At 34.6% G+C, this 24,963-nt stretch overlaps 1 protein-coding gene across 1 annotated transcript in view; it reads left to right on the forward strand.

The window, feature by feature from the left end:
• Nucleotides 1–24,963, forward strand: part of EYS (EGF-like photoreceptor maintenance factor) — a 1,677,823-nt gene that overhangs the window by 77,230 nt on the left and 1,575,630 nt on the right. Inside the window, exon 3 of the mRNA XM_027093793.1 lies at nt 23,852–24,045. Within this exon, the coding sequence (XP_026949594.1) occupies nt 23,852–24,045 (194 nt within the window). The remainder of the gene's footprint in view (nt 1–23,851; nt 24,046–24,963) is intronic.

The following is a 24,963-nucleotide window of genomic DNA, read 5'->3' on the forward strand; positions in this document are numbered from 1 at the left end:
TAATTTGCATTTTATTACTAAGGAAAGAAAAATCACTTTATTTTTTTATTTTCTGATCATAAAATGTAATATGCATGTTTTGTTTTAATTATATATCCTATTCTTTACATGGACTACCTAAGTGAAAACACACCTAAGTGAAATATATAATTTTGAATCTCCTGTTTTCATTAACTACAATTTCTTAAATAATATTCTGAATATGATAAACCACATACTGTATTTCCATGGCATTAATTTTTTCAAATATGAAAGACTATCTTCTGTAATTTCCATTATAAAGTGATTCACATCCAATATTGAACAAGATACTACTACATCAAAATGTAGTCTCTCTTATTATTGCATGTTTCTAATCATTGCGTGTATTTTATGTTGACTCAAATATGACGCCTATCCTAACAAGCATTTCTAGTTCTACTCCTGTAGTGAAACAGGTTAATTATATTTTTCATGCATATGTCTATTTTTATATTTTAAAATAATGTACCTCTAATCTTATACCTTCAATGTTAAAACTTTTTAGTTCCTTAAATTGTCTTATGTGATTTTCTGAAATTAAAACTTTTGAGTATACTACATTCTTAATGTTTCAGAACAAAGTACTCTTATAAGTTTTAATCTTGGTTATATCCATGTACACAATTAAATATTGCATTCAAAATATCTTTTCATGGTGGTTTAGTACAAGGTTAAGTACCAGAGACATTGGTTCCACACCAGGGTCCTGCACTACTAACCTTGTTACTATTAGGAATATACTGATGAGGAATCGCTAATCTGACCATCAGGTGCTTCCACTAGAAAAAGGACATACATGTTTCTTCTTCCCTGAGCTTCCATAAGGATCAAATAATTAAGATTGTATATGCAAAATAGTTACCACAATATTTTCTTCATAAAATAACCTAGTTATTGCAGGGCCTTATGGGACGCAAATATGATTACTTTAAACATTTTCTTTCCTATTCTGTACAAGTTTGAACAGTTCCAAGACTATGTTAGATTACCAGGGCAATTACATTTACATGATCGAATTTGGGTCAAGCTCCCAGTATAAAGAACAAAGTCCCTGTTCTTTAAAACATGAATCTAAGTATCAAATGCGACAGGTTTCTCAGTAGAGAACATAAAACATTTCTGAATGAGGAATTGTTAGAGATTTGAAAATGGGTGCAAAGAGAGTTGGCGTTACATCCTGCTAATGGCTTTTAGCTGAGTATAACTACCTCTGTTCTTGAGAGTCCATCATTCAATTCGCTTCCTTGGACTTTCCACTTGCCCTTCCCTTAGAGTATCTGTCACCGGCTCCTAACACCTTTGTCCAACTTTACTGTCTCTTTTCTTTCACCTTTTCCTTGTCCTCCTTTACCAGGGCCAAAAACAAATGTCTCAGCTGACCAGTTTTTTTAGCTTCATTATTGCCTTGGCTCATGCTGACATATATACACTCAAGGAGAATTTAAGTAGCTTTTAAGCAAGATAGTTTCCCATGGAAAATTTTGTTTCTAAGAAGAATCTGCAGGAAGCTATATATATAATTTTTACTCCTGTGAAATAGTAAGCTATAAACTTATAGCAGCTGCTACTGCTGGTGCTACTTTAATGTATTGGTACTCATATCAATATATTTTAACTACATTGCACTTCTCTTCTACAAAGAGATTGGGTTTCTCAAAAAAACTATTGTCAGTCTGTATTTGTTTGATCCATTGGTTATATACATATTTAACCTGAAATCTATGAATCTTTATTCTTTTTTTCTTATATTTTATTCTGTTGGTTTTAGTCTAAAAATCTGAAGAGTAAGTCAAGTCTTGATCCTGGGATGACAACATTGTCAATCATTTTGTCCCTTCTTGTTCAAAAATAATTTTAGATTATAAGTCCCTTTATCTTTGGGGAATTGGAATTACTAATAAGGAAAAAATAGGACTCTTTCAGGGCCTTGCTTTTGTGGAGGCATCTGAATTTAGATAAGTCCCTCAGCAATCTTTTATCTTGACACTGGGCCAACATGTAAATCTGTATTAGGAAAATCTTATTTATCTTTCCTTTCTTCTAGGAGGTCTATAGTAAACTTCTACAATTAAACTGCTTTTGCTTGTTTGGTTAATACCTTTTTGAGATATAATTGACACACAATATTATATTAGTTTTAGATGTACAACATAATGATCCGATATATGCATTTATTGTGAAATGATCACCATAAAAAGTCTAGCAAAACTACTTTCTATTTCTTTTCAGTAATTAGCACTAAATTTGTGATTGGTGTATTTTCCATGCTCAGTTTAATGAAATTACAGTTTGAAATTCGACATAGTTTGAAAATAGTGAATTACATAGACTTTGGGCGGACAGCTAGAGACCTAACCATACATTTAGAAGTGTTTCTAAAAGAAAAATATAATGTTTGGTGTATGGAGAATGGAGAGGGAAGAATATGGAAAATCTACAATTGCCCTCTGTTAGTGTCACTCCCTTACCAGATAAATGTTAAGAAAACCTAGACTCAGAGTTGGAGCTTTTACTAATTCAAGTTAATTAACTCGCTTACGGCATGCACAATGATATGGTATGGTATTGCAGTAATGCCTGCAATATTCTGACAATAGAGGAAGTTCAATATCGGTTTTATTTATTGTTCCCGTGAAGGGAATTATCCAAGATTAACAATAAATGACATAACTAAGATATATCCAAGTTTGATCAAGATCTTAGTGTCTTTTTCAAACACAAAACTACAGCAGATCATTCCAAAAATAAGGGAAAGAAAGAGGAGCTAGAAATAATAGAAGACTTATAAAGAAATTCATATGACAGCTGTCATTTCAGCTGTAATAGTGAAATCTAGAAGATTGTAGAATAGCATTATCAGTGTTCTGAAAGAAAATTACTCCTAATTTAGAATTGTTTACTTAGAAAATATATCTTTCAAAAAAGAAAAGTGAATATGAGGGTGAGGAGATTATCAGAAAAATGAAAAAAAAGAAAGATTTAAATTAGGACTTCTAAAACATACACTCAGGAAGAAAGGACAAGACGTCAGAAGAAATATATAAGAATCAAGAAGGCAGATTTTTACATGAATAATGCAAACGAATCTAAAAACATATATTGGATAAAGTAGTTTACTCTGTAAGATGGATCAAGCAAGGGAAGTGGATATAATCTTATATAACAATCAATGTTATTCTATACACTTTTAATGGGCTGTTAGAACACACAATTTAAAAAGAAATGTTTTCTAGTATGAATACAAATATATAGGTTAACTATAGGACAAATCTAATATGAGATAGGAAAGCATATCTAGATCTTAATACATTTAAACATGTATAAATATATTAAGAGATATAACATTTTCATGCACAAGAAGACTATCTTAATTATGTCAATTAACTTTCAGTTTGATCTATAATTTCAGTGTAATTTGAATCAAAATCTTAAAAGGAATTTACCGGGCTTCCCTGGTGGCACAGTGGTTGAGAGTCCACCTGCCGATGCAGGGGACATGGGTTCGTGCCCCGGTCCGGGAGGATCCCACATGCTGCGGAGCGGCTGGGCCTGTGAGCCATGGCCGCTGAGCCTGCACGTCCAGAACCTGTGCTCCGCAACGGGAGAGGCCACAACAGTGAGAGGCCCACGTACCACCAAAAAAAAAAAAAAAAAAAGAATTTACCAAGAAATTTGATAAGATGATTGCAAACTTTGATTGGTTGGCCAGGTGATGGTTGTTATGCACCCCAGCAAGAAATGGACTGACTTGACCTCACAGATGTCAAGACCCATTACGAAGGTAGAAACAGGACACAGGTTATCCCCACACCAATTAAAGGAGAAAAAGGAGGTCAAACTTAAAAAATAGAGCAGAAGAGTGAGACCACCCTATGGTGAATACTACTTTTTAACACACACAAACAAAAACACAAGTACATATACACAAATAAAATTCACATTCAAAATATTAAAGCTAAAAGAAAATATTAATATATTTGATACCTTAATATTAAGAACTTCTAATAATTAAAACACAAAAAAGTTTAAACAGAGTCACAAAATAGAACTTTCAATACATGTAAACAATAAAAGATTAGTACTTAGGTTGTATATTAAATCACATAAATTATTAAGAAAAGACTTGCAACTCATTAACTTCTGTTTAAACCCCTATAACAAAATTCTTACATTATAATACATACTCTAATTTTTTTGCATATGTTTTTAAAAGAGAATATTATAGAAGTATACACAGCAAAAGAAAAACACAATCCAATTTATTCATTTGTATTTTCTTTGTTCCCCACAATTAACTTTCATAAAATCAGCTTTGATAGAGAGAAACAGGACAATTTAAAAAGTGGAGATAGCAAAAGAAAAAAACAAAAAGAAGTGGACTACATTGACTAAAAATCTTCTGCACAGCAAAAGAAGCCATCAATGAAAAGAAAAGGCAAGATATGGTATCAGATAAAATTTGCAAACCCTGTATCTGATAAGGGGTTAGTAGTAAAAAATATATAACAGATTTCTACAACTCTTAGCAACAACAGCAACAACAAAATAACCCAATTTAAAAAAATGAGCAAAGGACCTGAATAGACGTTTCTCCAAAGAAGACAAACAAATGACCAATACATAAATGAGAAAGTGCTCAACATCGCTAATCATCAGGGGAATGCAAACAAAAACCTCAATGAGATATCACCTCACACCTGTTAAGATGGCTATCATTTTTAAAAAAAGATAAAAAGTGGAGATGACAGCAGGACAGTCCCCTCAGGAAAACGTGCTTCAGTGAGTATGGAATGGGAGAATTGATCTGCTCAATCTACAGGCATTATATCACATTGACTGTGATCCAGAGTAGGGCAATCATGTTTTCCCCGTTGTTTTAACATTTAGAAGAATGTAATTTATTTAACTATTAATTTACTTCCATATGTAATAGCCACTAAATACAAGGTTATTTCTGTATTTTATCTAATAACCAGCCAAAGGAATAGCAATTTGTTTTAACACAAGGAGGAAAAAGTTAAAATAGTAATAATAATGTTAAAAATAAGATAGAACTTATGTTTATTCTGATTTATTTAGAAGTCTTTGTATTATAATCACTAGTTTGTTTTATGCATTTGAGTTTGGTGGGTAAATATAGTCATAAAAAATATTACATCTCTGGCATTAGTATTCCAGAAAGAAAATTGTATTGTCATAAACGCTCAAGTGTTCCAAAACTTGTTGGGACCAGTCATATCCATAACCAGGCTTTGGTGAAGACTGAAAAAGTAGTATAAGTACAGTCCCTAACCAAGAACTATAAACATTTGCCCTTCAAAGCCAGCATTTTATGAAACTTTAAAGGCCAACATTTTATAAAAGAGTCTTTTGGCCTCTATTCATTTTTGAAACTTTTTATGGAAAAGGGAAAGTCACATGAGAAGAAATCAAAGCATACCAAATTTGGTTTAGACACGTTAGTTGTTGTTTCTGCCTCTAATAAAACACACAGACTACTAGTGAAGCTTATCATCTGTTAAAAGGCAGAAATATCCCCCTCAACAATTATAGAAAAACAAAAAGACTTCAATTACCTACTCGGTCTCTTTGCTCTCATGGTTCTATTGGTTTCTGATATTCCTTAATATGAGTAAATTACAGCTACTGTTTAAATATGCTCTCAAAAGACAAAAAAAGATATCTATGGAGGACAAAGTTTTGAACCAGAAATCACATTTCAAAATTTTACTTGTTTTACTTAGGTACATTTACTAAGTATATTTAAAATTAGTTATGCAATTGTCCTCACTGGTTACAGAGAACATATATATGGCAGAATTAGTTTGCAATTCAAGGTTTTTTAAATGTAAAGTTTTCAGTCATTATTCATATATAAAAAGAATGTTTCCACACCCTTTTGAAAGAATAAGTAACCACAGTATTAAACAGTACCTTTGTAATCAAACATATATTTATACAATTAAAGGCTTTGCAATTGACCAAAATGATTGGTCAAAGCAGAGCTTTGTAACTGAAATGCACATTAAATGATAGTAGCCATTGGATTTTCTTTGTTTATAAATGTTTAGAACAACACTCTTAGATATAGAGACACCAAAGAAGAAAAACAACCTATAAGTTTATTTATGGTTTACCTGCCTGGCATGAATTACATTTTAGCAGAAAATGTAGAGGATTTTTTAAACATATTTATTGAACTATGATTGCTTTACAATGGTGTGTTAGTTCCTTCTTTATAACAAAGTGAAACTGATATACATATACTTATATCCCCATACCTCCTCCCTCTTGTGTCTCCCTCCCATAATGTAGAGGAATTTATATGCATTTAAAGTTGGAAAGGTAGAGAGCAGTTGAAGACATAATATTTCTGCAATGTTCAGACAGATGTGATGGATCCATTATCTATACACACCTAAATTAATACATAACACATCATCTGAATACCAAAGTATTTGAATATTTCTGTGATAGAAACAAAATTCCAAAGCATTTATAGAATTGAGATATATTCCCTAAGACATCTCCTCTAAAAAATGTAATTGTGTACTGATTCATAAAAAGAGATGGATATGATGAAATATAAAACAGAGACTTTTGATTAAAACATAGAAACATAGTTTTCAAATATAACAGGATGAATGTGTTTATTTAATATTGTATATTAAAAACAAGGTTTGGTGGCCCAAAAAGATGGGAAAGGACATGTCAAGGGAAGTTTTGGTTCTGAGAGCATAGAATGAAGAGCACAGGAGAAGTATTTATTTTCTGTGAAAGTGTTTTTGTGGAAAGTAAAGCTAGAATAAAGAAAAACTGAGATAATACATAGATCATTAGATAAATCTTAAGAGCAAGGTTAGATGAGAAAAAGGGAGACTGAAAATAGAAATAAAATCATTGTGGGGCACAATGAAAGGAAAGCAATGGATTGTTAATTTCCTGACAATTTACTGAGAAGAATGGTGCCCCCAGTCAGTAAGGAGGCAAGTAAGATTTTAAATATAGGAAAAACTTTTGCAATCTCGGTTTGAGTTAGTAGGGTGGGAGGCTACCAGGGCACAAGTTTTCATCAGTTCATTACATATTAGGTATACAGGAGGAATGGTGCCCTAAGAAATCTGGGCTTAAATTTGACTGAAATAGGGATAATTGAAGAAAAGAAGCACAAGAACCCAAAAGAAAAATTTGAAACCATGCAGGAAATTGAGAAATTGATGGGATTTATTTATCCAACAGACAAAAGAAAAATCATTCTAGAGATTAAAATAAACCCCAAGAAATAGTGGAGAAATTAAAAACCTAGAAAGAGAGATAAAATGGATAGGCCAGTTTCTAAGGAAAGTACTATGGAAGCACAGAAGGTTGGGGTCATAGTTGGGGACAGGGAAACCTATTTCGTGACTGGGCTGGGCCTGGATGAATGCAAGGGTGAATCAGTTGGGTGACTATAAGGGTGGAGGGAAATCTAGTTCAAAGAGAAAACAAAAGTCGATGCTTGACAATGTGGGGTCCAGCATCATTAGCAGCACCTGGGAGGTAATTGGAAATGAAAATTCTCAACTTTGGGTATCGAACGCAGGCCCACTGAATCATGAGCTTTGGAAAAGAGGTCCAGCAATTTGTACTCACAAACCCTCCAGTGATTTTGAGGTTGGCTAACATTTGATTACCAATAACACAAGCAAACACCTAGAGACAAGAAAGAACATCTTACTGTCACATATAATAGAAGTTATTTTTTAATCATTTATTTTCCTTTCAATTTTGCGCATGTACTTTTAATCACATATTTTTTTAATTGCATGTAATGTTATGAAAACAAAGTTCTCACAAAGTAAAATCCCACATAACTAGCACATGGACCGAGAACTAAAATATTCCCAACAATCCAGGAGCTCTCTTCACACCCCTTCCCACTAATAATCCCCCACCCTAGACTGCCAAAGATAGAGACTCTCCTGAATGTTTATAATTTAGTTTTCTGTTCCTTCATTTGGTCTTTATACGGATGGGATTTTTCACTATGTTCTCTATACTGTCTAACCTTTTATTTTCATGTGGCTTGTGAGAGTTTACATTTAGTTAAATGTATGATTGTATGCTTTTTAATTGTATATGGTCATTATTTAGACAATTTCTAGCTTGAGACGCTTATGAATGATTCCAGTATAAGCGTTCCTGCACTAGTTTTTGTGGCTTCTTTATAAGAATATATATATATATATATATATATATATACATATATACACCTATATATAGGTGTATATATGTATACCTACTACATATATGTATGCACTATATATAGTGTGTATACACTCTATATATGTTGCAGTCATGTTTTATATATTTGTTAAATGTTGGTAATTAATAACAGATCATTTCCAAAGTGATTGTGCTAACTTACACTCCTATTAGCATGTATGAATTTCCCTTTTCTATACAAGCACACATCACTCTGCAGGTCACCCATTTTTATTATAGTCACTCTTGAAAATACACAGCAGTGCTTTATTTTGGTTCAATTTTTATATCTATATTAACTAATAAGAGTGGGTGCTTTGAATCTTTATTGGTAATTAGATTTTTTGTGTGAAGAACCTATTTAAGTTCTTTTTTGATTGTTTTATGTATATACATATATGTATGTGTATCTAGAGAGTTTTTGTAATATACAATCATAATATATACACATAGGTATAATTTACATATTTGTATTCATTTGCAGGCATTTCTAATATACTCTGCATTTGCTAGTTATCAGTGTTAAAAGTGTTTTGTCCCTTTCTCTTATTCAGTTTTCAACCTTTAAATGGTGTCTTTGAACTAATAGATGTTCTTATTTTTTTCTTTTATCTTTATTAGAGTATAATTGCTTTACAATGGTGTGCTAGTTTCTGCTTTATAACAAAGTGAATCAGTTATACATATACATATGTTCCCATATCTCTTCCCTCTTGCGTCTCCCTCCCTCCCATCCTCCATATCCCAACATTCTAGGTGGTCACAAAGCACCGAGCTGATCTCCCTGTGCTATGGGGCTGCTTCCCACTAGCTATCTATTTTACATTTGGTAGTGTATATATGTCCATGCCACTCTCTCACTTTGTCAGAGCTTACCCTTCACCCTCCCCATATCCTCAAGTCCATTCTCTAGTAGGTTGGTGTCTTTATTCCTATCTTACCCCTAGGTTCTTCATGATATTTTTTTCCCTTAAATTCCATATATATATATATATATATGTGTGTGTGTGTGTGTGTGTGTGTGTGTGTGTGTTAGCATACAGTATTTTTCTTTCTCCTTCTGACTTACTTCACTCTGTATGACAGACTCTAGGTCCATCCACCTCATTACAAATAGCTCAGTTTTGTTTCTTTTTATGGCTGAGTAATATTCCATTGTATATATGTGCCACATCTTCTTTATTCATTCATCAGATGTTGGACACTTAGGTGGCTTCCATCTCCTGGCTATTGTAAATAGAGCTGCAATGAACATTTTGGTACATGACTCTTTTTGAATTATGGTTTTCTCAGGGTATATGCCCAGTGGTGAGTTTTCTGGGTCATATGGTAGCTCTATTTGTAGTTTTTTAAGGAACCTCCATACTGTTCTCCATTGTGGCTGTACCAATTCACATTCCCACCAGCAGTGCAAGAGTGTTCCCTTTTCTCCACACCCTCTCCAGCATTTATTGTTTCTAGATTTTTTGATGATGGTCATTCTTACTGGTGTGAGATGATATCTCATTGTAGTTTTGATTTGCATTTCTCAAATGATCAATGATGTTGAGCATTCTTTCATGTGTTTGTTGGCAATCTGTATATCTTCTTTGGAGAAATGTCTATTTAGGTCTTCTGTCCATTTTTGGATTGGGTTGTTTGTTTTTTTTATTATTGAGCTGCATGAGCTGCTTGTAAATTTTGGAGATTAATCATTTGTCAGTTGCTTCTTTGCAAATAATTTCTCCCATTTTGAAGGTTGTCTTTTCATCTTGTTTATGGTTTCCTTTGCTGTGCAAAAGCTTTGAAGCTTCATTAGGTCCCATTTGTTTATTTTTGTTTTTCTTTCCATTTCTCTGGGAGGTGGGTCAAAAAGGATCTTGCTGTGATTTATGTCATAGAGTGTTCTGCCTATGTTTTCCTCTAAGAGTTTTATAGCTTCTGGCCTTACATTTAGGTCTTTAATCCATTTTGAGCTTATTTTTGTGTATGGTGTTAGGGAGAATTCTAATTTCATACTTTTACATGTGCCTGTCCAGTTTTCCAAGAACTGCTTATTGAAGAAGCTGTCCATCCTCCACTTTACATTGCTGCCTCCTTTATCAAAGATAAGGTGACCACATGTGCGTGGGTCTATCTCTGGGCTTTCTATCCTGTTCCATTGATCAATATTTCTGTTTTTGTGCCAGTACCATATTGTCTTGATTACTGTAGCTTTGTAGTATAGTCTGAAGTCAGGGAGCCTGATTCCTCCAGCTCCATTTTTTCGTTCTCAAGATTGCTTTGGCTATTCGGGGTCTTTTGTGTTTCCATACAAATTGTGAATTATTTTGTTCTAGTTCTGTGAAAAATGCCAGTGGTAGTTTGAAAGGGATTGCATTGAATCTGTAGATTGCTTTGGGTAGTAGAGTCATTTCCACAATGTTGATTCTTCCAATCCAAGAACATGGTATATCTCTCCATCTATTTGTATCATCTTTAATTTCTTTTAGCAGTGTCATAAGTTTCTGCATACAGGTCTTTTGTCTCCTTAGGTAGGTTTATTCCTGGATATTTTATTCTTTTTATTGCAGTGGTAAATGGGAGTGTTTTCTTGATTTCACTTTCAGGTTTTCATCATTAGTGTATAGGAATGCTGGAGATTTCTGTGCATTAATTTTGTATCCTGCTACTTTACCAAATTCATTGATTAGCTCTAATAGTTTTCTAGTGGCATCTTTAGGATTCTCTATGTATAGTATCATGTCATCTGCAAACACTGACTGCTTTACTTCTTGTTTTCCAATTTGGATTCCTTTTATTTCCTTTTCTTCTCTGATTGCTGTGGCTAAAACTTCCAAAACTATGTTGAATAAGGTGGTGAGAGTGGGCAACCTTGTCTTGTTCCTGATCTTAGTGGAAATGCTTTCAGTTTTTCACCATTGAGGACAATGTTGACTGTGGCTTTGTCATATGTGGCCTTTATTATGTTGAGGAAAGTTCCCTGTATGTCTACTTTCTGCAGGGTATTAACCATACATGGGTGTTGAATTTTGTCAAAAGCTTTCTCTGCATCTATTGAGACGACCATATGGTTTTTCTCCTTCAATTTTTTAATATGGTGTTTCACGTTGATTGATTTGCATATATTGAAGAATCCTTGTATTCCTGGAATAAACCCCACTTGATCATGTTGTATGATCCTTTTAATATGCTGTTGGATTCTGTTTTCTAGTACTCTATTGAGGATTTTTGTATCTATGTTCATCAGTGATTTTGGCCTGTAGTTTTCTTTCTTTGTAACATCGTTGTCTGGTTTTGGTATCAGGGTGATGGTGGCATTGTAGAATGAGTTTGGGAGTGTTCCTCCCTCTGCTATATTTTGGAGGAGTTTGAGAAGGATAAGCGTTAGCTCTTCTGTAAATGTTTGATAGAATTTGCGTGTGAAGCCATCTGGTCCTGGGCTTTTGTTTGTGGAAGATTTTTAATCACAGTTTCAATTTCAGTGCTTGTGATTGGTCAGTTCATGTCTTTTATTTCTTCCTGATTCAGTCTTGGCAGGTTGTACATTTCTAAGAATTTGTCTATTTCTTCCAGGTTGTCCATTTTATTGGCATAGAATTGCTTGTAGTAATCTATCATGATCCTTTGTATTTCTGCAGTGTCAGTTGTTACTTCTCCTTTTTCATTTCTAATTTTATTGATTTGAGCCTTCTCCCTTTTTTTCTAGATAAGACTGGCTAATGGTTTATCAATTTTTTTAATCTTCTCAAAGAACCAGCTTTTAGATTTATTGATATTTTCTATCACTTCCTTCATTTCTTTTCATTTATTTCTGATCTGATCTTTATGATTTCTTTCCTTCTGCTAACTTTGTTTTTTTTTTTTTTTTCCTTCTTCTTTCTCTAATTGCTTTACGTGCAAGTTTAGGTTGTTTATTTGAGATATTTCCTGTTTCTTAAGGTAGAACTGTATTGCTATAAACTTCCCTCTTAGAATTGCTTTTGCTGCATCCCATAGGTTTTGGGTTGTTGTGTCTTCATTGTCATTTGCTTCTAGGTATGTTTTGATTTCTCCTTTGACTTTTCAGTGATCATTTTGTTATTAAGTAGTGTATTGTTTAGTCTCCATGTGTTTATATTTTTTACAGATATTTTCCTGTAATTGATATATAGTCTCATAGTGTTGTGGCCGGAAAAGATACTTGATACAATTGCAATTTTCTTAAATTTATGAAGGCTTGATTTGTGACCCAAGATATGATCTACCCTGGAGAATGTTCCACGAGCACTTGAGAAAAATGTGTATTCTGTTGTTTTTGATGGAATGTCCTATAAATATCAATTAAGTCCATCTTGTTTAATGTATCATTTAAAACTTGTGTTTCCTTATTTATTTTCATTTAGGATGGTCTGTCCATTGGTGAAAGTGGAGTGTTAAAGTCCCCTACTATGAATGTGCTACTGTCAATTTCCCCTTTTATGGCTGTTAATATTTGCCTTATGTACTGAGGTGCTCCTGTGTTGGGTGCACAAATATTTACAATTATATCTTCTTCTTGGATTAATCCCTTGATCATTATGTAGTGTCCTTCTTTGTCTTTTCTAATAGTCTTTATTTTGAAGTCTATTTTGTCTGATACGAGAATAGCTACTCCAGCTTTCTTTTGCTTTCCATTTGCATGGAATATGTTTTTCCACCCCGTCACTTAAGTCTATATGTGTCTCTAGGTCTGAAGTGGGTCTCTTGTAGACAGCATATATACAGGTCTTGTTTTTGTATCCATTCAGCCAGTGTGTGCCCTTGGTGGGAGCATTTAATCCATTTACATTTAAGGTAATTATCGATATGTATGTTCCTATTACCATTTTCTTAATTTTTTGGGGTTTGTTATTACAGGTTTTTTCCTTCTCTTGTGTTTCTCACCTAGAGAAGATCCTTTAGCACTTGTTGTAAAGACAGTTTGGTGGTGCTGAACTCTCTCAGCTTCTGCTTGTCTGTAAAGTTTCTAATTTCTCCATCAAATCTGAATGAGAAACTTGCTGGGGAGAGTAATATTGGTTGTAGGATTTTCTCCTTCATCACTTTAAATATGTCCTGCCTGTCCCTTCTGGCTTGCAGAGTTTCTGCTGAAAGTTCAGCTCTTAACCTTATGGGGATTCCCTTGTGTGTTATTTTTTGTTTTTCCTTTGCTGCTTTTAATATGTTTTCTTTGTATTTAATTTTTGCCAGTTTGATTAATGTGTGTCTTGGCATGTTTCTCCTTGGATTTATCCTGTATGGTACTCTCTGTGCTTCCTGGACTTGATTAACTATCTCCTTTCCCATATTAGGGAAGTTTTCAACTATAATTTCTTCAAATATTTTCTCAGTTCCTTTCTTTTACTCTTCTTCTTCTGGAACCCCTATAATTTGAATGTTGGTGTGTTTATTGTTGTCCCAGAGGTCTCTGAGACTGTCCTCAGTTCTTTTCATTCTTTTTTCTTTATTCTGCTCTGCAATAGTTATTTCCACTAGTTTATCTTCCAGGTCACTTATCTGTTCTTCTGCCTCAGTTATTCTGCTATTGATCCCATCTAGAGTATTTTTCATTTCATTTATTGTGTTGTTCATCATTGCTTGTTTCATCTTTAGTTGTTCTAGGTCCTTGTTAAATGTTTCTTTCATTTTCTCTATTCTATTTCCAAGATTTTGGATCATCTTTACTATCATTATTATGAATTATTTTTCAGGTATACTGCCTATTTCCTCTTCATCTGTTAGGTCTGGTGGGTTTTTATCTTGCTCCTTCATCTGCTGTGTATTTTTCTGCCTTCTCATTTTGCTTATCTTACTGTGTTTGGGGTCTCCTTTTTGCACACTGCAAGTTCGTAGTTCCTGTTGTTTTTGGTGTCTGTCCCCAGTGGCTAAAGCTGATTCAGTGCGTTGTGTAGGCTTCCTGGTGGAGGAGTCTAGTGCCTGTGTTCTGGTGGATGAGCCTGGATCTTGTCTTTCTGGTGGGCAGGTCCACGTCTTGTGGTGTGTTTTGGGGTGTCTGTGGACTTATTATGATTTTAGGCAGCCTCTCTGCTAATGGGTGGGGTTGTGTTCCTGTCTTGCTAGTTGTTTGCCATAGGGTGTCCAGTACTGTAGCTTGCTGGTTGTTGAGTGAAGCTGGGTGTTGGTGTTGAGATGGAGCTCTCTGGGAGATTTTCCCCATTTAATATTATGTTGAGCTGGGAGGTCTCTTGTGAACCAGTGTCCTGAAGTTGGCTCTCCCACCTCAGAGGCACAGCACTGACTGCTGGCTGCAGCACCAAGAGTCTTTCATCCACATGGCTCAGAATAAAAGGGAGAAAAAGTAGAAAGAAAGAAAGAAAGAAAGAAAGAAAGAAAGAAAGAAAGAAAGAAAGAAAGAAAGAAAGAAAGAAAGAAAGAAAGAAAGAAAGAAAGAAAGAAAGAAAGAAAGAAAGAAAGAAAGAAAATAAAATAAAATGAAGTAAGGTAAAATAAAATAAAATTATTAAAATAAAAATTATTAAGAAAAAAAAAAATTTAAGTAAAATGAAAAAAAACCGGACGGATAGAACTCTACAACAAATGGTGAAAGCAAAGCTATACAGACAAAATCTCACACAGAAGCATACACATACACACTCACAAAAAGAGGAAAAGGGGAAAAATAATAAATCTTGCTGTCAAAGTCCACCTCCTCAATTTGGGATGATTCATTGTCTATTCAGGTATTCCACAGATGCAGGGTACATCAAGTTGATTGCGGAAATTTAAGTCGCTGCTCCTGAGGCTGTTGGGAGTGATTTCCCTTTCTCTTCTGTGTTCGAACAGCTCCTGGGGTTCAGCTTTGGATGTGGCCCCGCCTCTGCGGGTAGGTCGCCAGAGGGCGTCTGTTCTTCGCTCAGACAGGATGGGGTTAAAGGAGCCGCTGATTTGGGGACTCTGGATCACTCAGGCAGGGGGGAGGGAGGGGTACGGGTGCTGGGTGAGCCTGCGGCGGCAGAGGCCACTGTGACGTTGCACCAGCCTGAGGCGCAACGTCCGTTCTCCCGGGGAAGTTGTCCCTGTATCCCGGGACCCTGGCAGTGGCAGGCTGCACAGGCTCCCCAGAATGCAAGTGTGGATAGTGACCTGTGCTCGCACACAGGCTTCTTGGTGGCGGTAGCAGCAGCCCTAGCGTCTCTTGGCCTTCTCTGGGGTCCGCGCTTTTAGCTGCGGCTCGCGCCCATCTCTGGAGCTCCTTTAAGCAGCGCTCTTAATCCCCTCTCCTCAGCGCACCAGGAAACAAAAGGGGAAGAAAAAGTCTCTTGCCCCTTCGACAGCTCCAGACTTTTCCCCGGACTCCCTCCCGGCCAGTCAATGGCACTAACCCCTTGAGGCTGTGTTCACGCCTCCAACCCCGGTCCTCTCCCTGCACTCTTACCGAAGCCTGAGCCTGAGCTCCCAGCCCCGCTCGCCCCGGCGGGTGAGCAGACAAGCCTCTCGGGCTTGTGAGTGCCGGTCGGCACTGATCCTCTGTGCAGGAGTCTCTCCACTTTGCCCCGCACCCCTGTTGCTGTGCTCTCCTCCGCGACCCTGAAGCTTTCCCCCTCCGCCACCCGCAGTCTCCGCCCGCGAAGGGGCTTCTAGGGTGTGGAAACCTTTCCTACTTCACGGCTCCCTCCCACTGGTGCAGGTCCCATCCCTATTCTTTTGCCTCTGTTTATTCTTTTTTCTTTTGCCCTACCCAGGTACGTGGGGACTTTCTTGCCTTTTGGGAGGTCTGAGGTCTTCTGCCAGCATTAAGTAGGTGTTCTGCAGGAGTTGTTCCATGTGTAGATGTGTTTCTGATGTATCTGTGGGGAGGAAGGTGATCTCCGTGTCTTACTCTTCCGCCATCTTCCCTCTCTCCGAGCCCAGAACTGTCCATTTTCATCAAAGAAATTAAAGCAAAAGAGCACAGTCATTCTCAGGCATTTGCATGTAGTCTATAGCTGCTTCCATGATACAAGAGCAGAATTCAGTGGTTCAAGAGATGTTATGACCCTCAAAGTCTAAAATAAGTACTGTCTGGCTTTTTAGTCAAAAATAATACATATATTTGCTGTAAAGTAAAATATTAAGTGTTCAGCTCCTTGCAATAAGTTGTGGGTTCAATCCTGGGAATCTGAGTAGAACAGCAGTGTAGTGAGAGCCACACTTTAGGAACTTAAAATTAATATGTTTAACGGTTAAAATTTCATGCCATGCATGGTTGAAACTGAATTAATAATATGAGAGTAAGAGTACTTAAATGGTATTTGTTAAAACATGCATAAACTTAATAACTTAAATAGTTATTTTCATTTATCTGAAACACCTAAATATCAAGCTTTTACACAATGACTTTTAACATGTATGAATATTAAATATTTGCATCAATTATCCTTTCTTATTCTGAAGCAGTTCTTCATCTTGACAAAGTCTTAAAGCTGTAATAAACAGGAGTCAACAAGTTAGCTGCCTTTCTTCAGTTTTCTTGCCTATCCATAGAGCATAATAGCTTTGTTCTTACATGAAAGTAGACTAAAATGAATTTGCATGACTAAAATGTTCAACTAACTGCTGTGCATTATTTTATACAGAATTGCTTTAGAAACTTTTGACATTTCATAAGAGGACTGACCAAAAGAACTTACTGAAATAATGATAAAACATTGCAATCTAAAATGATCTTCTATTTATTGTGATTTTTATGGATATACGCACCTTATTAGGATGGTGGAGATAGTTTGCTTTATAGAAACCCCATTATGATCTCCATTAAAGTAAAATTTACTTAGATTGATTTAATAAGATTGCTGCTTAATGTCTTAGTTTAAATTATTTGTGTTATGTGTGTTATATGTACATGACTGTATATGTATTTTGCTAAGTCTAAAATGAAAAGATGCATCACCCACTTTTGCATTTACTCTTCAGTAATTCTTTTTACATTGAACAGGTTTTTTTTTTTTAATGCTCCATATTTTGCTATAAAGGGGGTTAATTTCACATAGGGACTCATGCAAACACTTTAATACATTGAAGAAATAGAACCAATATATTCCTCTAGGCTGTACCAAACCGTGCCCACAAATAGTCATAGTTCATTTTTATTCTTAATATTGCTCCCAATGTTTTCATTCTTTTATTTGTGCGCAGATTGTCTCTAGTGTATTTATTTCATTTATTATCTTATCAAAAGCAGTTAATAGCAACTGAATCATTCTACTAAGTTTGTGTTTTCCAACTTCTTCTATAGCTGTTGAATAAGCAGGCATTTCAAGTCCTCTCAAATTACGTCAGGTGATACTTTGTAACGTTGGTAATCACCTTTTCAGCCTTTCACATTTCCTTGCTGCCCACCACTCATTAAACCAATACCAGAAGTTTTAAGTTCCCATAATTGCAAAATCTCAGTTTTGGTAAAATATTCTGTAGTTGTCATATTAGGCTAGATTACATTAACTCAACAAATACACCTTAACCCAATGATTTTCTCATGACAAGTCATTGGAAATCCGTTGCCTCTGCAGGGTAGATCTTTCCCAAGTATTGACTTAGGAATCCAAGTGTCTGGAATATTTTAGAGTCACCAAATGGAATATGTGGCTTCCAAGTGGCTAGAGCAAAAAGGATGAGAGATGGAAAGGCTTTGACCTGGACTGAACACCCAGAATTTCTATTAGGATTTCATTGGCTAGAACATGTATGGCATATAAAGATGGCTTCAAAGTCTTTGACAGATGAACTTTACTGTCTTCACCACATAGTTCCAAAAATCGTGGCTGTCTTTAGTGAGATGTCAGCTGGCAATCTGGCTGCTGGGTACTTCCTCAGCATCTCGTGGGTCACTTCTGCCCACTTTGGTTGTGTGCCCTCATCCTCTGCTACTTCACACCAACTTTGTATAAGTGTTTGTTTTAAATTTCCAATGGGAAAGCTAAGTCCATAGAACTAAGAGTCTATGAAGGGCATTATAAGTGGAAAAATAAAAGCCAATTTCAAAAAGTCACATGTTGTATGGCTCTACTTACATAATATGATTGAAATGACAAAACTGTAGAGATGGAGAAAAAATTAATGGTTGCCAGTAGCTAAAAATAGCAGGGCAAATAGGGGCTAGTGAGAATATGAAGGTGCAGCATAAGGGAAATCTTTGTGGTGATGAAATAGTTCTGTACCTTGAAGGAGGTGGTGGTTACCTGAATCTACACATGTGATAAATGACATAGAACCATATCCACACATTGTACTAATGTTGATTTGCTAGTTTTGATACTATATTATAGTTCTATAAGATGTATCTGTACCCAAGACTTCTTGGTACTATCTTTGCAACTTTATGTGAATTATTTCAAAATAAGTGCTGAAAAATGCACATTTCACTGTTCACTACTTTATCCTGTGGATTACCTTGTAAACTGCCACTACAAATCTCCACAGAGATATATTTATAAATTGGGAAAATTTTGTTTGTTTGTACAAGAAGCCAAAGTAAGATTTTATTTATTTTTATGTCTTTTTATATTTTACATATGATGTATCCTAGAATGGGGATATTGGACTAATGCTAATAATGAAGTAATATATGAGTCTTCTACCCTTTTTTACAGAACTGATCTAGTGGGCATGTGTTGTGGTGAATTATAATGGGGTTAGGTGGAATTCATATATTTTTATTATTAATCTGCCATTAATTAACCAACTGTGTGACATGTTGCAAGTTGCTCAACCTCTAGCAAAATTAGTTTTTTACTTAAAAAAATTCAACTATAAAACTGGATAATAATGGCCTTTTATAAATTCCAAGTTTGTCTTTAAGGATTTTATCAAATTGTATGGATATAAGTGCTATGGAAATGCCAAGCATTACCTAAATATGAGGTAGGGTCATTCAGCTAGTTTCTTACCATGGAGCCAATTAACACTGATGTCTTAAATATAATTAAATGTTATTTCTTACAAATATTTAATAGAATAATATGTTAATATATCACACCACTGAGAAATGCATGTTCATTCTTCTTCATGTGCTCAAAATAGAAGTTGAGTTATTTTAATATCATAATACCAGTGGTGTGGTCACTCAACATTTTAAACTGCTATTATGCCTTTATATTTTAGAATTTGGTACATGATTCAAACTTCAAATCAATTAACAGCATATCTTCTTCTAAGTGTTTTGTTTTTGTTTCTTTTTTTTTTTGGTTTGTATTCTCTTGCTAAGTAACTTAATTCTCTGTAGCTAAATGTTTCTTGATGCTCTTGTTCACATAATAATGAATGAGTTTTATATAAAGATTTTTTAACGAACCTGTTGTATACTGTTGGCCTTCGGTCATATACTGATTGGTTGACAAGGTTTATGAACTTGAAGTACAAATATGTTTTTTTTTTTTAACTTCAGTAGATAATTTCTGGAGGCCAGGTGTGCCATTTTTAGTAGGAAGTCAAATATTTCCCTTTTCAACTCTCCCCAGCAAGTATGAATTGTCCAAAAACCTATTCATTACCCAACAAGGAGTAAAAGAGTAAACTGTGCTTTTGAAATCCAGGATTTAACAGATATGGCAAGGATGTCAGGCCAGTACCATGGGTACTTTTTTATACCCAGTAGGAGGTGCCTAATGGAAATGTGCTAAACAGAATCCGACAAACACCTCAGCTCAGCAATGAAACAGACATTGATTCCAGTCTCATGGAAGCTGCAGTGGAACTACCGGACTTGGACCTCAACATCAGTACTTTATTCGTTCTTTTCGCATGATCTCAAGGTGGGGACTAGAGGCAGGCAAGTGCCTTTCTTAGGGCACAGACTTTCAGGAAGTGCCCACTCTCACATTGCATCCAGTGCCAAATATTTGAGTACTCAGCTCTGCTGTTGATAGACATTATATAAACAGATGATCATGGCCACAAAACCAGCCTCAATAAACCTGAAGGAATTAAAATTATATGATAACACACTCTTCAAATGTAACAGAATTAAATGAGAAATTGACAGCAGAAAAATTCTGAGAAAACTTCAAATATTTGGAGATTAAACAAATTTCTAAAATAACCTGAGTCAAAGAAAACATTACAATTGAATACAAACATACACAGCATACCAAAATTTATGAAATGTAGTTAAAACAAGGTTTACAGGTAATTTTATCATTCTAAATTCCTACATTAGAAAAGGAAAAGGTCTTAAATCAATATTCTAAGCTTCTACCTTAAATAACTAGAGAAAGAAGAGAAACTGAACCCAAAACACACAAAAGAAAGGAAGTGGTAAGATTAGGGAAAAATTGTTAAAATGGATAAGAAAAACTGATGAAACAAAACATTGGTTTTTGAGTAAAAGAAAACTGACATATCTTTAGTTGGACTGACCAAGAAATAAACAAGGAAGACACAAATTAACAAAACCAGAATTTAAAGTGGGGACATAAATAATGATCATTCAAAATTAAAAGGATTATAAGGAAATACCATGGACTCCATTATACCAAGAAATTAGACTATTTAAATGAAATGGACAAATTTCTGGAAAGACACAAATTATTAAAATTGTCTCAAGAAGAAACAGATAGTTGATGCAGACTTGCCAAATATTTAATCATAATCCTTATGAAATGTTCAAAAAATAGAAGTAAAGGGGAGACTTTTGAACACACTCTTATGAGGCCAATATTACCTTTATACCAAAACCAGGCAAAAAACAAGTAAGAGAACCACTTGTGAATATACATTGAAAATCCCCAACAAAATATGAGCACAACAAATCCAGAAACACAAAAAGCATGTTTTTGTACTCTAAAAAAGTAGAATTTTCTCCAAGAATGCAAGATTGGTTTAACATCTAAAAATAAATTAATGTTACTAGAATGAAGGACAAAACCACATAAAACCAGGACAAAAACCATTTGACAAAATCCAACACACAATCAGTACAAAAACTCTAAAACAGCTTAGAAAAAGAACAAAGCTCTCTCGACCTGATAAAAAGCATCTATGACAATTGTCCAGTTAATATCACCCTAATGAAGTGGTGCTGGCAGATTTTCCCCTAAGTACGAGAACAGCACAGAGATATCCACTTTCACTATCTAGTCAATGTTTTACAGGTTGTTGCAGACTTGGATAGGGAGAAAATAGATCGAAAAACATACAGATTGAAAAGGAAGAAGTAAAACTACCTTTATTAACAGATGTCATAATATCTTATGTAGAAAATACTAAGAAATGCAAAAAAAGAACTACCAGGCTTGTGACTGAGTTTATAAAGCTTTCAGGATACAAGATAAAATGCAAAAGTTAATTGTATTTTGATATACTAGCAACAAAATTTCAAAAATTAAATTAGAAAACATTTCCCTTTATAATAGTATCAAAAGGATAAAATGCTTAGGTATAAATTTAATTAATTAAATGAAAGACTTTAACTGAAAACTATACAACATTGGGAGAGAGATGAAAGAATATCTAAACAAATGGAGAGGTATTGCATATTCATTGAGTGGAACGCCATATTTTTGAGATGGTAATTCTTCCCAGTTTAACCTATTGATTCATTGAAATCCCTGTCAATATTCCAGGAGGTTTTTCTGAAGAAATTGACTAGCTTATACAAAACTTTATACGGACTGAAAATTTTTTAAAAAAGGAAAAAGTTTGATGACTGCCAAATTTCAAAACTTACTATCAATCTGCATTGATCCAGGCAGCGTATTATTGCATATGGATAAGTATATAGGCTTATGAGAAGGAATTGAGAGTCCAGAAGTGAACTCATGTTTATGATCACTTGTTTTTCCACAATAGTGAAAAAGGCAACTAAATAGAAAAAGAACAGTCTTCTCAAAAAAATGTTGCCTGGACAATTATATATCAACATGTAAAAAATTATACATATATAAAACAACATGTTATTCATATATATGAAATAACATATCCTTATCTCACATCATGCAAAAAATCAAAGGGATCATAGATCTAAATTATGAGCTAAATTGATAATGTCTAATAAATCATAAGAGAAAATCTTTATACTATTGGTTAGACAGACTTTTTAGATATTATAACAAAGCCATGATATATAAAATTTACAAGTTGGACTTAATAAAGTGAAAAACAGATTTGATAATTTAGACTTAATTAAATAAAAACTTTCCCTATCCAAAAGTCACTAACTGAGAAAATGAAAAGTCAAGGCAACACAAGGAAAAAAATATTTGCAAGTCACATATATCAATAACAGAATTGTATTCAGAATATGAAAAGAACACTCACTACTCAATAATAAGAAAATAAATAACACAATTTAAAATATTCTCTATATATGAAGGTAAATTTCATTAAGGAAGACATACAAATGGTTAATAAACATGAGAAGTTACTCAAAATCTTTATTCTTATGAGAATGCAAATTGAATTGAGATACTATTTCACAACCACTAGAAGAGCTATAATAAAGAAAATGGACAATATTAAATGTTGGCAAGAATGTGAGAAACAGGAACTCTCACAGATTGATGGTGTGAATGAAAAATGGCACAGCTACCTTGCAAAACAGTTTGGCAGTTTCTTATAAAGTTACACATAGGGCTACACTGGTGGCGCAGTGGTTGAGAGTCCGCCTGCTGATGCAGGGGACACGGGGTCGTGCCGCGGTCTGGGAAGATCCCACATGCCGCGGAGCGGCTGGGCCCGTGAGCCACGGCCACTGGGCCTGCGCGTCCGGAGCCTGTGTTCCGCAATGGGAGAGACCACAACAGTGAGAGGCCCGCGTACCAAAAAAAAAAAAAAAAAAAAAAAAAAAAATGTTACAAATAAATTTACACCTCAGCAATTTCTCTGTCAGGAATCTGTGCAAGAGCTACTAAAGTATATATCCACCCAAATACTTGTGAGTGAATTAATTGCTCATAAAAGTTAGTTGCTAAGAGAGTAGGTCTTAAAAGTTCTCATCATGAGAAAAAATAAAACAAACAGTAACTGTGTGTGGTTATGAATGTTAACTAGACTTATTGTGATGATGATCTCACAATATATACATACATTGAATCATTATGCTGTACACCTGAGGCTAAGAATGTTATGTGTCAATTACATCTCAATAAAAATGTTAAAAAGTAGAAACAACCAAAATGTTTACCAACTTGTGAATGAATAAACAAAATATTATATATATTTTGAATTGCTCTTTGGCAATAAAGAGTAAAAATAGTGATACATGCATGAAAAATTCTCAAATATTTTATTCTAAGGAAAGAAGCCAATCACAAAAGACAATATATTGTACCATTCCATTTATATGAAATGCCCAGAAAAAGCAAATCTGTAGAGACAGAAAGATTAATGGTTGCCTGAGGCTGGATTTGGGGACAAAGAGTGACCATAAAAAAGCCCTTTTTTGGTAATGGAGATGTGCTGAAACAAGGTAGTGCTGACGGTCCAATAGCTATATACACTCGCAAAAATTATTGATTTATAGATTCGCAGTGGGTGAATTCTATGACGTGTAAATTATACCATGATAAACATGTTTAAGAAGATTTCATGAACTCTAGAGACTTTTTCTATACCAAGTTTTTGTACATGCCTATGTTCATATTTTCTTTCTGTGTGTGTTTCATCTTTTAAGGTCCATTCTGTGAGGAGTCAGTGGAACATTTTGTTTCTCAGTCTTGTTGGAAAGGAGAAATTAGTCAAAATAAAAGCTCAGCTTACATTTTGGAATGCAAAGAAGGATATCTCAATCAAAGCTGTGAAACCTATGTCAATGAGTGTTCACCAAAACCATGTCAGAATGTTACTGACTGCATTGATATTCCAACGGTAAGTCTGAATCTAACATACAAGGGAGTGGTTTTAAAATATATTTTACCATTACTAAGCTGTTTGAAAAGTACAAATAATTAAACTTCTAATTAACATATTGCAATTTTCAAACTCAGGAACATCAGAAAATGTATTTAACTTGCTTATTTTCCCTGTTCCCATTTTAAATAGAAACCCCAATCTCAAAACTACTCTTCAATTTTAATTTTTGTTATTCTGACAGAACTCTCCTTTATGAACAATATAATGTTGTAAACTTTTCATTTTTAGTTATTTAAAAATATTTTCTTTATTATTTGATTATTTTATATTATTGCATTTTAACATTTTATTTAATAGTTAAATAAATAAGAATAGGAAATAATTTAGTAGTTCCCACAAATGACAATCTTTCATTTTGGTAAGATTCATTCATAATATGAATTAATATTCATACCTTAAAGATTTCCTCACTCACATGTCCAGGGGTCAATGCTGGTTGTCAACCACATCCTCAACTGGAACTATCAGCCATATCCTAAATAAAACTATTCTGTGTGGCTTGTGTGTCCTCACAGCATGGTGGCTGGGTTCCAAGCATTCCCAGATAACTAGACTCTGTATGTCCTTTTTAAACCTAGCCTTTAAAGTCACAGAGCATCCTTTCCCCATAGTCACAGCTTGCTTACACTCAAGGGGGTAAATATGGCCCCAATTCTCAATTAGGGGGACGTTGAAATAAGGTAGTAGGAAGAGTGTGTGACATGGGAAACAATGTTGGGACGTTTTGGAAAATAGAATCTTCCACATTGTTGCACTGAGTGAGAACTTCTACTACCTGCTTATGAAAATAATTTCCATTTCTCCCCATGTAAGAATCCTTTCATTATCTTTGAGATATACAGATTTGTTTTGTAAAAAATACTTTTTAATCTT

The sequence above is a fragment of the Aethalodelphis obliquidens genome, unplaced genomic scaffold, assembly GCF_003676395.1.
Source record: "Aethalodelphis obliquidens isolate GAN/ISIS:26980383/991018 unplaced genomic scaffold, ASM367639v1 scaffold3, whole genome shotgun sequence".
NCBI lineage: Eukaryota > Metazoa > Chordata > Mammalia > Artiodactyla > Delphinidae > Aethalodelphis > Aethalodelphis obliquidens.